The 16,371-nt window shown below is 44.6% G+C and overlaps 1 protein-coding gene across 1 annotated transcript in view; it reads left to right on the top strand.

Moving 5' to 3' along the window:
* ldb2a (LIM domain binding 2a) overlaps nucleotides 1-16,371 on the top strand; it is a 37,638-nt gene that overhangs the window by 19,058 nt on the left and 2,209 nt on the right. Inside the window, exons 4-8 of the mRNA XM_068740652.1 lie at nucleotides 5,349-5,471; nucleotides 8,707-8,790; nucleotides 12,454-12,577; nucleotides 14,171-14,224; nucleotides 14,812-14,942. Coding sequence (XP_068596753.1) covers nucleotides 5,349-5,471; nucleotides 8,707-8,790; nucleotides 12,454-12,577; nucleotides 14,171-14,224; nucleotides 14,812-14,942 — 516 coding nt within the window. The remainder of the gene's footprint in view (nucleotides 1-5,348; nucleotides 5,472-8,706; nucleotides 8,791-12,453; nucleotides 12,578-14,170; nucleotides 14,225-14,811; nucleotides 14,943-16,371) is intronic.

Below are 16,371 nucleotides of genomic sequence, written 5' to 3'. Positions count from 1 at the left end.
TGTTCTTTGTAGCATGAACCCTGAGCTGCAGCAGCAGACCGGGTTGTTCTGACATTAAACCGCTGTACGCCCTCTTGTTTTTTAGGACTTGACAGCATGCACTCCCTCTTCTTTTGTGTGTGTGTGTGGGTGTGTGTGTGTGTGTGTGTGTGGAGTCTGAAATTAACTTTTTGGCTGACCTGGCATGCACCGGGGGTTGGCAGAGTGAATTAAAAACACGTCACCGCAACACAATCTCCCTTTTAGCATGTGCTTTTCAGTGTTACCGAGATCTGGAACGATTGTTTTCACTGAAAGTAAATGAAGCAAAGCGTAAAGATTATCCCGACTAACTTTCTTTTTGAACGACGAAGCGGATCCTCGTAGCTGTCGGCTCGTTTTTTTTTTCCCATTTTTATTTTAGGTTAAAGCGCATGAACATATCAAATTTTAATCTTGCCATCGCAGCATATGTGGCAGGTGTTTACCTCAGTTTAAGCGTTTGCGTCAGTGCGTGTTCATGTACATTTACATGCATGGCCGCCGACGTGCGTGTTTGCATGGAGGAGGCTCTCGAAGTCGTTCAGATCTTTCCATGCACGTGGACGGGATTTTGTTTTGTATTCGGGAGGCGCTCGGTGTAAGGTGAGGGCCGGACATGTGCATCTGCAAATGTGTGGTGGCGGTGGTGGAGGGGGGGGGGCTAGTTTTGTTAAATGAGTATGAAACATCCCCAGTAACACACACACACACAGGAAATGTCCTTTCATGATGCTGTTGTTGGGGTTTTGTAAACAAGGTTTCCTAAAAGGAGCCAAAAAGATAATATATTACAAGTGTGGGATATTAACCGAGCGGCCCGGACCCGGTCAACATTTGATGCTTGCAGCGCTGTTCTCTTTTCATCTTCACCTAAATTGGATGAGAAGAATTAATTCATTAAAAAATAAATAAATAAAAAACAGAATTCCAATAACGTTCTCCCCGAGCTCCCAGCAGCGAGCCTGCAGCTCTGGAGGCCCGAATCTCAATCAGCTCTGCCTCGCCTTGCTTTCCTCCCCCACACCGTCCTCCACCGCCTCCCCTCCCCTCCCCTCCTCCTCTCTCTCTCTCATCCCCCCCCCCCACCGCCTCGGTTGCTCGCTCATTTTCCCCTCGCTCTCTACTCCACCGCTCTCTCATCCTCCCCTTCTTCTTTTCAACCCTCCTCCTCCCCCCTGCACCCTCCACACACACACACACACACACACATGCATCCGTCATCCCTAGAGAAATCATCCCCAGCTCCCAACTCGCTCTCCCATTTTCTCCCTCCTCCCCCCGTATCTATCTCTTTGCTACTTTCTCTCTCTCTCTCTCTCTCTCTCTGGCTCTCTCTCTCTCTCCCTGTGTGTGTGCGTGTCGAATTATCTTGCAAAATTTCGGATCCAGATTTGGTTTGCTGCTTTTAAATGGCAACTCTGTTTTTGTGTTTTTGCCCATCGTTCCTGTCAGTTAATGCAACACTAAAGTCACCAAATTGAATGATGGCTGAAACAAACAAAAAGAAAACATCAAATATTACCAGAAACAAACGGTCAACAGATCATTTATTTTTATTTGATTTGATCAAATCAATTCCTGAATGAATGAATGAATGAATGAATGAACAACATGAAGGTCAGTGGAGTCTGGGACTGCCGCGGTGCGTTCAGGCTACACATTGCGCATTGCTAATTTCTCCCGTCTTGAGCTTGTATTCGGTGACGGGAGAGAAACGCATCATTTGATAGAAGCCTGTTATACATAAGATCCAGTTTGATGAGTCGATCCCACACGGAAGAAAAAGGCTGTGATGAAATCGTTGCCCCTCTGGAGATTCTGAGAGTGGCTGGGTCTGCCCAGCGGTGTGCGCTCGTTCACCGGATGGCAAGGTGTTGACGAGGTGACACGGGCTGCCACTTTGACCCGACGCCCCCCCAAGCTCCTGGCCTCCTCAGGGGACCCCCCCCCCCCAGCACCTCCGTTTGCTACACAGCAGCCTTTGCTTTCTCAGGCCGCCGTGCGGCAGCAGTAAGGGCACGGCCCTTGTTACCGGCGTCCTGCCGGGGGCTTCTGCATGCTGGGATGACGAGCAGAGATCACAAGCCGAGTTAGTGACACTGTGATCTTTGGCGCGGGGGGATTTAAATCCCACAGTGGATTCTCTTTTTTTGTTTCGATGTTTGTTTTCTGGGGATATTGTTTTTCTGAGCTTTTTCTTTTTCTTTTTAACCATAGGTTTATAAACGTCTTTTTTCAGTTAAGTGTCACTCGTCACCGAGAAGAGAATTAGATTTATATGCGAATCAAGCATTCGTGACTCCTTTCAGTGAATAATCAGAGGTTGCCATGCAGTTTGGACTCAACCTAGTGACCTGCATACGACGTCAGTTTTCTGTAAATGCACAGGGCTCCATGTTAATTTACCAGTGTGTTTTTCGGGGGGGGGGGGGGGGGGCAGCCTCCTCTTGCTATCTGTCCCCCTTCTGATCAATTATTTGACCATTTTGCACTTTCCCTTTCCGCTTTCATGTCAGGTTTCAGGAGCGTTTGGCTTTCGATTCCTTCCTGAATTTATAATGAGCTGCTGCAGTTTAGAAAGCTCTCCTGATGAAGGTCTGATGAAGACTGCACCATCCACTCATCCACACTATTCATAAATTAGCCGTACATTTCCTGATGGCATCCCTGCCGATTGATTAACCAACGACTCGATTCATGTTAGCCGCTCTAATCCCGACATAAACTGGTTAAAGACTTTTTAAACGCGTTTCTGTTCATCAGAAACGTCTGCAGACGCTCGTAATAACTGATCGAATGACTTTCAGCTCGTCTGCTGTTAATTGATTGTCACAGCATTGAATGGCGTCTCAGCAGCAGGACGCTGTTATCCTTTTTCACTCCCCTGATCCGAGGCCCGTTGCGCGGAGGATTTATGACCGTCCTCTTAAATCAATGGGAACTCTCTGCGAAGGGTTATACCATTTAATGGATCACTTTTTGATTCAAGGGGAGATTCCCCTTTTAGTTCTCATAAGTGAATCTTATTTAGCCTTAAGAAAGAAAAGAAATAAAGCAGTCATGAGAAATATTTGATTCTAAGCAGCCTTCTCTCAGTACAGCTTTGCATTCAAGCTGACCTGGAGTCTGTGGAAAAGGCTGCCTGTGGTTGATATATCTATGCAGCACAGCCCTAAACTCAAATCCCTCCATATTTATTGCACAATTAAGGTTATATTTTATCCTAAGTCGGATTCAGCCGGCGTGCCGGTTTATTTTGTCGGTTGCGGAGAAGCAGAAAGCTCGCGGTGAAGAATAAGAACGATAGTGGAGGCCATGCTTAATACGCATTTGGCAGCATGGAAGGAGAAATCAATAGTGCAGCATTGTTCCTTCTCTGTAGGCTACAGCACCTGGAAAGTATCAGAGGACTGCTGGTGCACGCGGTTCAACTAACTTCACCGCTGCTGGGTGGAAAACATCATCTGATGTCAAGAATTACTTCACTTAATAATTATTGGGCCTTTTAATAAGTTTCATTTCACAAGCGGCCAATAAAAATAGTAGCGTCCAAGTGAGTTCTGGTGAATCTCATCCCAGTTCTCATGCTGGCAAACAATTACACTGACGGAGAATCCAAAATAATCCAATGAAATGATTTTTTATTTATTAACCCTTTAAAGCCCGCACCATGAAGTGATCGTCACTCTAAGGTCTTAATGAAACCTTCTGACAAATTTGTCAAAAAAATAATTACTTTTTTTTTATAAAAGTAAACATAAAGGTTTATCTAACTTTTGCAAAATCCGGAATTTTTTCATGGAAAGTGCAAATGTGTCTTGTATCTATCAGTTTTTTCGCGGGGAAATAAAAATTAAACTTCTGAAGTAGAAGTCGCAAAATCCTGAAAGGTCATGTGTATCAAAAATGATATATTTGGAAATAAAGGGTGAAATACCAAGGATTATTTCATTGTTTTAGCCTAATCCACACGTATCTAGCTCAGACAAGGTTATTATCCAACTGCGTAGATCCCAGATGTGACTTGTTTGGAAATGTGGATTTTTCCAAAAGGCTGCGCATCTCATTTATGAGGAAATAAAATGAAATGTAGATATTGAAGATTCTCATTCAGTCAGACTTTACTGCGTCCCGGGAGGGAATTCTCATGCTGGAGCAGCACAGAGAAAGAAAGAAAGGCCCAACTTTCTGACTTAAATAAGACAACAAGGCTCTGTATGCAGTAAATTCATTCAACCTCCTACTGCTTTGTGCACAAACAGCAAATCCAGTCATTTGCTGCGTGAGTATTCACAAACAAACTTGATCTCTAATCTTTTTAACAGTCAGTGTTTTCTAAATCAACATGAGCTGCTTCTTCACGGCTCCTTCTATATCTATTTATTTTAATCTCCGTTGGTTAAACAGTGAAATCATTCTTCACGTTTTACTGTCCAGACGGGAGGCGGGCGGCGCTGCGTTCAGGGTCTGTTGGAGCAGCCGGTCTTTTTTGTTTTTTGTTTTTTGGACTGTGGATGTTGGAGTAAGCTGTGTAGCATGTGACCAGCAGGGGTAGGTGAGTGGGGTGAGAAGTGGGGGGTGAGGGTGAATCGGGCGGGTTGTGGGGGTTTGTGAGGGGGGGGGGCGTATAGCCGCTAGCCTCTTTCTTGCTGATCCTCAGGAGACCATCTGCGCTGAGGGCATTGATTAGAGTGTGTCTGGTGGGATTACATCTTTGCCGTTGCCATGCCAACTAATCAGCTGATCCCCCCCCCCCCCTTCTCTCTCTGTCTCCTCAGTCCTCTCTCTCCTCTCTCCCCGGTTGTCACAGCAACAAAACACGGGAGAAGCGCAACGGCCTCTGCAAGCGCAGAATTCAGCTAAAGGGGCGAAGAAATGTTTTTCCTGTCGCTGTCTCTCCTCCTCCTCCTCCTCCTCCTCCTTTGCCTCTTCCTAATTGGCAACTCTCTCTGACCTGAAGTTCTTTTGTCTCTGGTGTAAACACACCCCTCTCCAGATTACATTTATTTTCACATTTTAGAAAGCGCTGGATGGTGGAGAGTCCCAAGGACAGGCGTTCTGAATGAGGGAAGCGAGCACAGCAAATATTGGGAGCATAATAGCTCGCTCCACGATACACAAATCCTTGAACGCATTCCAAAACGGAGAGAAAACCCTTCCAGCATTAAAAAAAAAAAAAAAAAATTAAAATCACGCCTGACCAATGAACACTTATGTGTGTGTTTTGTGTGTGTGTGTGAGAGAGAGAGACCCAGGTTAGAGATGACCTAAACAGATCCCCAGGCTGAGACATGTAAAGTAATATTACCTACGTCCTCTTTCTACAGGTTTGTACAGAGGGTCGTTTGATACTGGAGTTTGCCTTTGACGATCTGATGAGGATCAAGACCTGGCACTTTACCATCCGGCAGTACCGGGAGCTCATCCCCCGCAGCATCCTGGCCATGCACGTGAGTGTGACATCATGAACACGCGACAAAGAGCGGCCGGACCACGTCACCTTTCGAAACCTAACAAGAGTTTCTTCACTCTGCAAACACTTCTTAGAAGTGATTCATGAGGGTATTAAATTTAAACGCCAACAAAGCAGTTTGGAGGGATTTTTGCAAACCAATTTATTTGCAGACATCAAAGGCCACGAGGATGAAAAAAAAAAGAGCCCTTGTCTGAAAAAGGGAGAGAAAAAAAAAAAAACAAGGTCGAATGAATAATCTGCTTAATTCCACTAAGTGTAACACATTTAGTCTCTGGCGGAGCCGGAGCAGGCAGGTCTTCTATTTTTGAGTGATTTGAAAGTGAAACTATTGTCGGGAGGAAAATAATATTTATTTTATAAATAAAACAACCCAAAATCAGACAGAAGATAGAAGTTATCGAGCTAAAACTAAATGAAATAATTGAAAGATATGAAAGACAATCGCGAACCGCAGCTTCAGAATTGACCATAGATTTGATAAAAGATCTATTTGCATTGCATGAAATTGCATTTGTGTAAAATGCCGTATGTCTTGGTGGTGATATTATACTCATTTCCCCGACCAGTATCGGCTGCTGGTCATTAATGAATTTGTGACAATCTCATATGTTATTTTTCAGCCCCCCCCATTCCTTCGTAAATAAAACCAGATTCATTACAAGAGTTTTCAATTTGCCCCCATCAACCTAAAGGTGTGTCTAAATCAGCTTCGCCTGCATAGCCAGCCTCTTCTTCCTCTTTTTTTTTTTTCTTCATCAATCTTCACATATATTCTGCTCACCAATAAATTGGGCCCTCTGGGTTTTCGCACTAATTCCTGGAGAGCAGAATGCGGTGGGTTATTGTGGGTCCTCTTCAGTGATTCCTGCACGAATGTGGGTTCACTCTTTTGATCGTTGTCTAATGAAAGCAGATACGGACCCGTGGGATTCGGAATAGTAAAGTTCAAACTGCGGATTCCAGCATCCACGCAGTCACGGCGGAAGGTCCTGTGTTTGATGTGCGCTGAACTACTTTTTAATCCGGCGTGGAAATGTTTGGAAAGGAATAAAAAAAAAAATTCTTATTTTAGTTTTCAGAGGTTCATTTAGTTTAGGAAGGGGCTTAATTGATGCAAAGTGTCACAGGAGCTTAGCAACGTAGCTTAAATACATACTTGGTAATTTTGACTTTTAAATAAATACGATTTAAAAATTATTGTTATTGAAAATAAATGTTGGGACCACTTATTTTTTCATATCTCCTTAATTAGCATGTGTGCTAAATGCTGTTTCAGGTAAACAAAGGTCACACCCACCGTGAATAAAGACACATGCAGTTCCGTTAATGCCCACTAGATGCTGACTTCAGAGACTTTATTGATTTGAATTTGATTATTTTCAGTGAGACTTCTGGTTCTCAATAGTTTGTTGTGTTTCCTTTCCGCTTGTCTTCCCACATTTCATCCTGACCTCGAAGGCTTTCTGCCGAATCTGCTTGGGACGTCGGCTCAATTCTATTTGCAGAGTAAATAAATGAAATGTGCACGTAATCAAACACCCAAAATTACACGAGCTATAGATAATACTCAGCCACATCATTCTGCAAATATATGAGTATATGCAGCCTACAGAATAATCAGAATGGCATTTTTAAAACTTTTAGGTGACATCATGTTGGTTTCAGAGGTTTTAGCTTTATTAAGTAAAAATATGGACATTTTAAAAATGCATCATTATAAGTTGAAGTGCTAAGAATGTAATATTTCTTACATGAGAGCAGAGCATACGAGTGTTTGACTACATCACAGTTTTATTAAACCACCGCAAAAGAATAACGCAGTTCCTTGTTCAAGCGGTGACGACGTGGATAAACAGATGCGGAACAGAGGCGGTGCGTCACGTCACGTGCTCTTCATGCATGTTTCTCCCCCCCCCCAAGCATCTGCTACGCCTCCTCCCACCCACGCATCCGGTACGAGGACGAACAGAGCCGGAGCGCCGAAGGACATTTCATATAGATATGCGTTCAAATTTAAGATGCAGACACATTTTCAAATGATTGCAACTGTTAAACATGTTGATGACAGCGTATTCTCTGTGCTGTATTAACTAGTTTAGATATTGTATTATTACGTGTTTACTGATAATATTTCCAATCCGATTGTGCGGAATGTTAATGCGAGGTGAAAGGCTCTGACGAGGCATCCTGAAGCTGTCCGTCCTTCACGGCACGAAGGCTTCTCCAGCCTGCATGCGGCCGTGCAGCGACTCCATTCCCTTTGGAGCGCTGCGATGCTTTTTAGATTCTGAGTGGGTTCTACGGGGGTTCGGAAGGTGTTGTCGGCATCTGTTGTCCACTCACCTGGCGCGTGTGAATACCTGCGTTCCCGTGACACAGACTAAATGAGCAAGGTGGTTCATTTTCCGATGGTCCGACTCCAGCCTTCCGTTGCTCCCGCCGGGCGCCGGCCTTCTGACGGAGCAGAACTCCCTTCAGACTTTTTGTAGCACAGGGACGAGACTGCAGATAGAATTATGCATATTTCATGAGGTGGCGAATGCAAGTGTGCTCACTGCTCGTCTGGGCTCTGTCAGTACCAGCAGCTTTTTAGGATTCCAGTGATTATTCTTGGAGTGGCAAACAAGTTCAGTGAATAATTTACTATAATTGCTATTTTTGGTGTTTTCTTTTTTTTAATTCTTTGCTCTGATTATTTGCTCCTGTGTAATCCATGCATTTTCTGTTGTATTCAGATTTTTCCAGCATATTTAAAAAGGCTTGTCAGCTCTTAATCGTCTGATGCAGCTGCTAATCGCATTAAATTTCGGTGTGCATCATATAAAGAAACAAACATACAAATGTTCAGGTGAGCGTAATCACAGTCAATAAAGCTATGAGGGTTGAAAATGTGTATGCATTTAAATGGAACTACAAAATAATGTTCTTCATTAACCCACAGTTTGACATCAGTGCCTAATGAAGGCCTGAAATACTTCATTCATCTTTGTGCCACAACTGAACTAACAATGTTAAGTAGTCGCATTTCTGACTTGAGGGTGCGAATGTGTTGATTGTGCATATCTGATGAAGTCCAATTAGCCTAATTGCCAGCTGATAATGAGTTTATTCACCGTCAGTTGAATCCAGGCAGGACAAAATGCAGACATGACACAGAACGGATCGGTGGATTTATTTTTTTGTCATTATTTTCATGTTGATGACTTCAGGCACAAGACCCTCAGGTGCTGGAGCAACTGTCCAAAAACATCACTCGCATGGGCTTGACCAACTTCACCCTCAACTACCTCAGGGTAAGTGCGTGTGTGTGTGTGCGTGCGTGTGTGCGTGTGTGTGAGTGGGATTCTGCTTTTGTTTTTGTCCTCCTCACACTCTATTGCACACTGAGGAACAATTGTTCCCCATATTTAAACAGAGCCGTTCATATTTCGGTCCCTTAAACGCATCTGGACGACAAAAATGTGCTTTTATTTTGTAGGATATTCACACTTTGTCTTAATTAAGGCTGCCCTCGGCTTGATTGGACTTCCTGCTCTGCACATTTTTACCTTTACAGGTGTATTCAGGTAAAGTTTCACATGTATTTTCCAAATATGTCTTCCCCACATTCTCCTATATTCGTTAATATAAATATAGCTCATGCTTTTATTTATGCGCTGAATACATTCTGTGACTCCCGGGCTTTTGAAACCGTATAATTTCATGGCATTACAAACAAACAAACCTCTTTGCTCACCACATATACTTGTTTTGCTACCTGACCGCAGCAACGTAATTTGCTGAAATAGGAAGAATATGCAGGTTGAATTCATTAGTGATTCTTTCACAGGGTTGTGTTTATATTTTTTCCGTTGACTGACGGCTACGATTTCCAAATGGGAGAACGAGAGCGGGCGAGAGAGAGGCGAATTAATTGGATACAGAAAATTAGCATAACATTAATGAACGCTCCCCGCTGAGACTCATAATTGTGAAACGGTGCACGAATCGGGGGGGGGAACAGCACCTCCACCGCTTATAATAACCCAGAGAAGAAAGGCAGGCGGGTGGGGGGGTGGGGGGGGGGGGGCAGGGTGGATGTTGTTATTTTAGTTGAACAGTGAAGAAAGCAACTGTAATTCAACTGAAACAGAAAACACATAATTCAAGGAAATGTAATTGAACAGTAACGATTTGGCCGTTGCCCAAATCCTTGCTACGGTGGCTCAGATGGTTCAGACTTCAGAACCAGCCCAGCAGGACTGTTTTCTGTGCTGAAAGCCGTCCAGTGGACGAGGTCGTTGCCTCCGCCAAGGAGGTTGTGTTTTTGCCGGGGTTTGTCTGTCTGTCTGTCTGATAGCAACATAATTCAAAAGTGGATCACTTTGAAATGTTCATTAATGTTGTAGTAGATTACGTTTTTAGGACGTGTTGGAAATGTTACCAGATGATTGTGGTACATTGCAGTAAATTGAGTTTCGAAGTTCTTTCCTCAATATCTCGGTGGATAATTGACCATTTTTTATGAAATGTGACACAATCCCGTAGGATCGTGTTCTCTATCTCACCGCCGAATTTCATCCGGACCGGAACCGGATTGCGGATATTATCGAGATTTTGCTAAAAATGGGGGTACACTTGCGTTTCGGCCTGCTGTGCATTTAATATTAGAGATAGAGATTTGTAACAAGCGTCGTCTTAGAGCTGAGTCAATTCCACATCGGAGCAGGTCAACAGATTTGTTCTATCTTTAATACCTGAGGAGACAGATCCAGTTGAGATCTGCTTTTTATTTACGTGCTTTTTAAGCATGTCAGTTCACCCAGATTGGCAATTTTAAATAGAATTAAGATGAGAAAAGTAAAACAAAAACATTGAAGGTTCAAGTACAGGTTACAGCGCTTCATTGAGATGTCAGTGTGATTTTTCTGTGCGGATTTCTTCCAGCCCCTCTCGCTTTCCGTGGCTGCTGCTGTGCAGTCGCTGTTTGTCATTGTGTCTCACAGTTTCAAAATTAGATTTCCCCGGACTGTTATCCTAGAATGTCAAAGTAAAATACACCCTTTCCTCGCATAAAGCTGACAGTAATGTGCCGCTGGAAAAAAAAAAAGGCCTTTTCCCAGCGTTTATCAGTCCTTCTCCAAGAGACTGGCATTTTCCTGGCTGGAGGGTTACAACCGGTCTTTCTCTCACTCTACACACACTTTTTTTTTTTTCATTTGGAGTATTTAAGCCTTTCCATGTACCGGAGCCGCCGGCTTCCTACTATTCAGCCTGTAAATAGTCCTTGTTTCAGGCTGAGAGCCAGGGCTTGTTGGCTGAGCTGGTGAGGGATATTACTACGTCAGGAGGGAACTATCAGACGAGAATAAGGGATTAGTCTGCTACAGGGATGTTCACTTTACCTCGAGCTGCGTGGCATCTGAACACTACCATCCTGACGTGGGGAATAGCATCAGACGTCTCCATGTTCATGTGGGTAATTTGTTGTAAGCAGCTGTAAGGTTGTTGGACTGGTTTCTGCATAAAGGTTCCCGGTCTTGTCAAGTAATTGAAATAAAAGCCTGTTTAGCGCAGACTCGTAGGTAACAGATATTGCATCTCCTTGTTTTTTTTTTTTACCTGCAAGGGGTTCTACAGTAAGGCTCAAGACAGACAGGATGAGCATGTTGATGAGGACTGACATCAGAAATGTACGTTTGGTGGACTGGTGAAGGTCAGATGAGATCACCTGCGCATGCAGCGAATGATTAACGGCCTCCTTTTTCACAGTCGCGGCCGTCAAAGTGCCCTTGAGCAAGTAAGAACCTGCACCTACTTTCCCAACAGTTGTTTTTCTCCCGTTACATTGAGCTCTGATCTTTGAGGACAAAAAAAATGCAAAATAATTAGGAAAGCACTCGGAGGGCGCAGACCTCCGCCGAGCATCTCAATCCCTCTATATTGTGATTTACACCAAAAATTATTGTCTGACATTTATTTTATCTATATTTTTAGATTCAGACTCGGCTATGAGACGACGCTTGTTAGAAATCTCTATCTCTAATATTAAATGCACAGTAGGCCCAAACCCAAGTGTACCCCCATTTTTAGAAAAATCTCTAATATCCGAAAACAATCCAGATTATTAGAAGAGAAATCCCCCCCCCCCCCCCCCCCAAAAAAAAAAAAGTACATTATTTCTGGAAATCAGGTCGAACAACACAATGGTGAAATGTTCTTTTGCAAAGGTAGAGGGAAGTAAGAGGGAAATAGAAAGCATTTTTATGCACTGACAAGCGGGCGGCTCGCCTGGAGTTTAATCCCGGTGTCGTCCTGTGATTGGTCCGGCGGTTAGAACATCCCCGTTAGCTGTCCAATCGCTGTCCTCTGACTGCATCAACAAGCATTTTCTGCTTTTAAAGAAGGGCCTTATTTAATGTTATCCAGATGTTATCTGGCTAAGCTAAGCCTAATGTATTTAAGATGACAGTCTGACCTCTGGTTCCTCTCGCCGCAGAACGCCAGAGATTTGCAGTTTTCTCCAGACGCAATATTCTGCTTAGAACTGGAAAATATTGATGCAGTCTGGAGCGTCTGACTGACTGTTTTGTGTGCCTGTTGGGTCGATGGTGGAAACGGGGAGAGTAAACTGTGTGTCATACACCTTTTATTGTCAGTGGTAAACAACTCAACAATGGCTGCTGGCATTTTCACACGTCCTCCTGTCCTTTCTCTCTCTTCTTGGACTCCTTTTGACGTGCTTGACAGTAAAAACCAAGTTTCAAAGGTACTTTCTTAACAACGTCCATAAAAAGTAGAATTACTGCACAATGAATCGCTCAAAGTCAGTCCGCGGGTGATTAATCGAGCCACAGGCTGGGCTTTTATGGTTGTTGTCGTGCTTTAGCGCGATAAGAGGCCACAGCGGCGGACAGGACACTTCTCCCATCAAATAAATCTGCTCTAACTAATCGTTTGATTTGTTGTGTCCGCAGTTGTGTGTCATCCTGGAGCCCATGCAGGAGCTCATGTCAAGGCACAAGACCTACAACCTCAGCCCCCGGGACTGTCTCAAGACATGCCTGTTCCAAAAATGGCAGCGAATGGTAGCCCCGCCAGGTAACTGCCTCCTAAATCACACACCTTTACCTGTTCAGAGAAGGTCGAAAACGAATTCAATGAGGTGAAAACGACATCAGATTCGTTTTGAAGGCGTGACTCGTGAAAATCATTGAGATTTTTCCCAATGTTTGACAGCCCAACTGACCCCTCGTGAGATTTAGTTGTATTCAGAACTAAATTCAGCCGGAATCGGAATTTTTCTTCTCCGACCGGGTTCCTAATGCATCGATTACGCTCCTAAATTTGCCATGATACGTGCTAATTCATTAAATATGCTTTACCTGTCAACTGTGTTGGAATTAATCAGAATCCGGCGCTGCCTCTTGAATCTCAACCTCGCCGGTCTCGCCGCTCAGCTTCCTATGATTGATGTTTTAAGGTTGGTTTCTGACAAGTACCAGACTTAAATTGGCGATGCAGTCTTAAGGTGGGGAGAGAGAAAGAGAGCGGGCCCGGGGGTGGGTGGGGGGTTTTGGACACATCGGAGCGGCTGCAAATTACAGCAATGCCTAGCGAGGCGTGACGAGATGTCTTTAAAAACCAACACCAGTCAGAAAGCCTTTGAGTCGGACCTGTGTAACTTTAATTAAGTGAGCCGGCTGTAATCAGACCAGTGGATCCAGCTCCCCGGCCAGCTGCTCCCCAGTGTCGACGACCCGTATGGGTGATGCAGGTTTGGGATTTCTGAGGGACAGATTTGTGTGGATTTGAGCAGCGGTTTCATTTAAGTCTTTAAAATCAGTCGCAGAAAGAGCATTTTTCGGTGGCCGTTCCTCCAATGAACTTACAGTTCAGCTTGGAATTGCAGTTTTTCCTTATTAGTGGCATGCGATTCCCCTTTTCCTGCAATTCTTCTCCAACTTGGAAACTGGATGGGATTCAGCCAGGAAGGAAGTCAAAGGCACATTTATGCTCCGATAAGTCCTTTTGGTGGAAATGGAAGTGATTTTAGTGCGTCACCGGTTCAGCACCGAAGGAAACTGCTCGGGTAGCAGGAATGATTGTCTCTGACAATGGGCCTGCTTTTTTTTTGTTTTTTTGGGGGGGTTTTGCACACGTTCAGGAATCTGAAGAGAAAAGTTGCTGATAAAAATTCCCCTTATATTTGTTCTGCCTTTCTTGTGTTTGTCTCGCACGTCGCTGGTTGTCGTAACTGAATATGAAAGCATCTCCCTTGGTGTGATTAGTAAGAACCTCGTAAAGCGTATTTCATTTTCAGCCGTCTGTTTGAAGATCACAGCCACGTTTTCTCGTCTCTCTTGAGATAAAAGACGTTTTCAAAACGAATGATGGAGGAATTTGCTAAATCATGTATTTGTAAATTGCACATTATCAAATAGTTTTTAAGCACCATAAACAACTAGATTTCCATTTAAGCTGCGGCAGCACTTTGTTTCATTTTATTAATACACCCTGTAGTAATTTTCCTTGTACTTTAATTGCACCTTCAGGAATCACACACAGCTCGCTCACCTAAGCACAACTTTCAGCCACATGGCGTTAAATGTTATTTCTCTTTTTGTCATCTCTGGTCTCATTCTGTCTGAAATGCCTGAATGAAATAAAACCTGATCTTGGCTCCGGTTTCAGCTGGACACCCACAGAACTTCAAAACGGAAATATTTCCCACAAATCCCAAAAAAGGTATCTTCCCTCTTACGCTGCTAATTGTCTAACATCCCGTGAGCGACATTCTGGTGCTCGCCGGGAGGAAATAGATTTTTTGTGTGTGAGCTCGTCGCATGTCCGCCAGCTTCCCTACGATATAACGAGGTCACATCAATAGAAATGTGAAGGCATAATTAACAGAGCATGAACAAACTGACGCTTCACACATGTACAAATGTGCAGCATTTTAACAACACAGGCAGGGAGATTATTCTTAATCCATCTCCTGATAAACATCTCGAACGGGTTGGCTCCCAAATTGATGCATTTCTATTACATTTAGCATCAGGATCCAACGCTGGACATTCATGCAAATGAAGCAGAGGTTCTGTCTGAATAGTGCATGACTTGGGAACATGCATCGCGATCGTGTGTGTGTGCGTGTGTGTGTTCGTCTCTCTCTTTGCATGCATGCACGTACACGGGGATTTTATGCACTTTTGCCTGCATGTCTTTGTGGTTCCTCGTGCGACGTCGCCACCACGGCGCGGCAAACCTGTCTCCATCTGTATGCGTTATGTTCTTGGCATTGCCTCTGTTTGTCTTTGCTGGCCGCGCCAAAGCTGAGCCCGCCCGACAGACAACCACGAAGAGGAGGAAACGGAAGAACTCGGCCAGCAGCGCCAACAGCAGCGCGGGCGCCGCCGTGGGCAAGAAGCGCAGCCCGGCCACCAACTTCAGCCTCTCCAGTCAGGTACCTGTAAGCATCAGCTCCACTCCGGTTTGCCTCCTCTTTTATTTATTATTTTATTCACTCTGACACCAATCCAATGTTTGCAGGCTTGCACAAAGGCACGCAAATGTTCCTAATGGCTTTTCAGGTATTTAATTTACTTGTGGAAAATAGAACAAAATAAAAATCACACACTGGAAAGAGGAGAAAAAAACAGTGCAGTGAAACAAAGAAGCCACGAGGGATTCGTATCAAAACATCTCGCCGCAAAAAGATAAAGACAGAATACATCAGATATCAGAGAGTAACAAAAGTGACATTGAACATTGTCAAAGCGGGAAGCAGTACAGGAGTAGCCGGAGTTTTAAACACGTAAAGGTGAATGAAAGTGTTCCTTCGCTGCAGGTGGTATCATCTGTAGCTGCTTCCTTTGTTTTCTCCCAGTTCTGTTCTGATTAAACTCCCTTTAGTTCGGTCTAATGGAGGCCCGGGTGACCCCCCGCTGCTCAGACCGAGTGGCCATAGCCTAGAGATCCGGGTTAAAAATAATAATCCTGGGACCAAATGCGAAAATGTGGGTCTTCCAGGCCGCTGGTGAACTTCAGAGCGGCCTGGAAGACCGGGATTGGAGTCTCGTCGAGTCAGGAAGCGTCTGAATGCGAGGCCCCGGTGGATAAATACTTCTCTGGTGAAGACGGCTTCGCGTGTAGCTTAGCCGCAGCCGCTTCTCGCTGGTTGATGCCGTTTGGAACATCAGGTTTGAAGAACCGGAGCTCAACCGTGGAGAACTTTGACGGTGGCGCTGAGAGCGAACATGCAGTGATGTTGAGTGAAAACACTTTTGCACGTACGACAATAGACACGCGGGGTTAAATATCTCAGCTTGTGTTGGGATTGTTCATCTGCACGAATCCTGCCAGTTTCGTAATATTTCTAAATTCCCGAACACACGCAAACATGTCCCTCGATGTTTCCGTCCCATGCGTGGCTGTATTGCCATCTTTTGAGACCCCCCCCCCCGACCACCACCATCTCATTCTTCTCCCTCGCCACACACATATAATGTACGTCACGCACAAACATGCACACAGTGTGCGAAATTGTTGTCTCTCCAGGAGGCAGTTTGGGATTGTGCCAGCTCTCATTATCACTGATATCGCTACCCCCCCCCCCTCCCCCCCCCGAGCCCTTTCTTCCGTCACGTGCACACACTACAGTATCACTGCCCCCCCACACACACACACTTACCACTCATGCCTTGCATTTAAATGCCTGTTGAAGACTGGCAGCGTGGCCGCTAACACGCTGCTTACAGATGTTGCTGTCTTTGTCTCAGAAGTTGTTCGTTTGTGGCTCCGCAGAAGCCGACGTGAGCCCAATGATAATAAGTAGTGGACCCCCCCGAGAGGGAAACGGGGGGTAGGGGGGGTACCAGTGGAGGAAGGAAGGG

This window comes from Brachionichthys hirsutus, chromosome 6, assembly GCF_040956055.1.
Source record: "Brachionichthys hirsutus isolate HB-005 chromosome 6, CSIRO-AGI_Bhir_v1, whole genome shotgun sequence".
NCBI lineage: Eukaryota > Metazoa > Chordata > Actinopteri > Lophiiformes > Brachionichthyidae > Brachionichthys > Brachionichthys hirsutus.
This window is presented reverse-complemented; position numbering and strand designations above follow the sequence as displayed.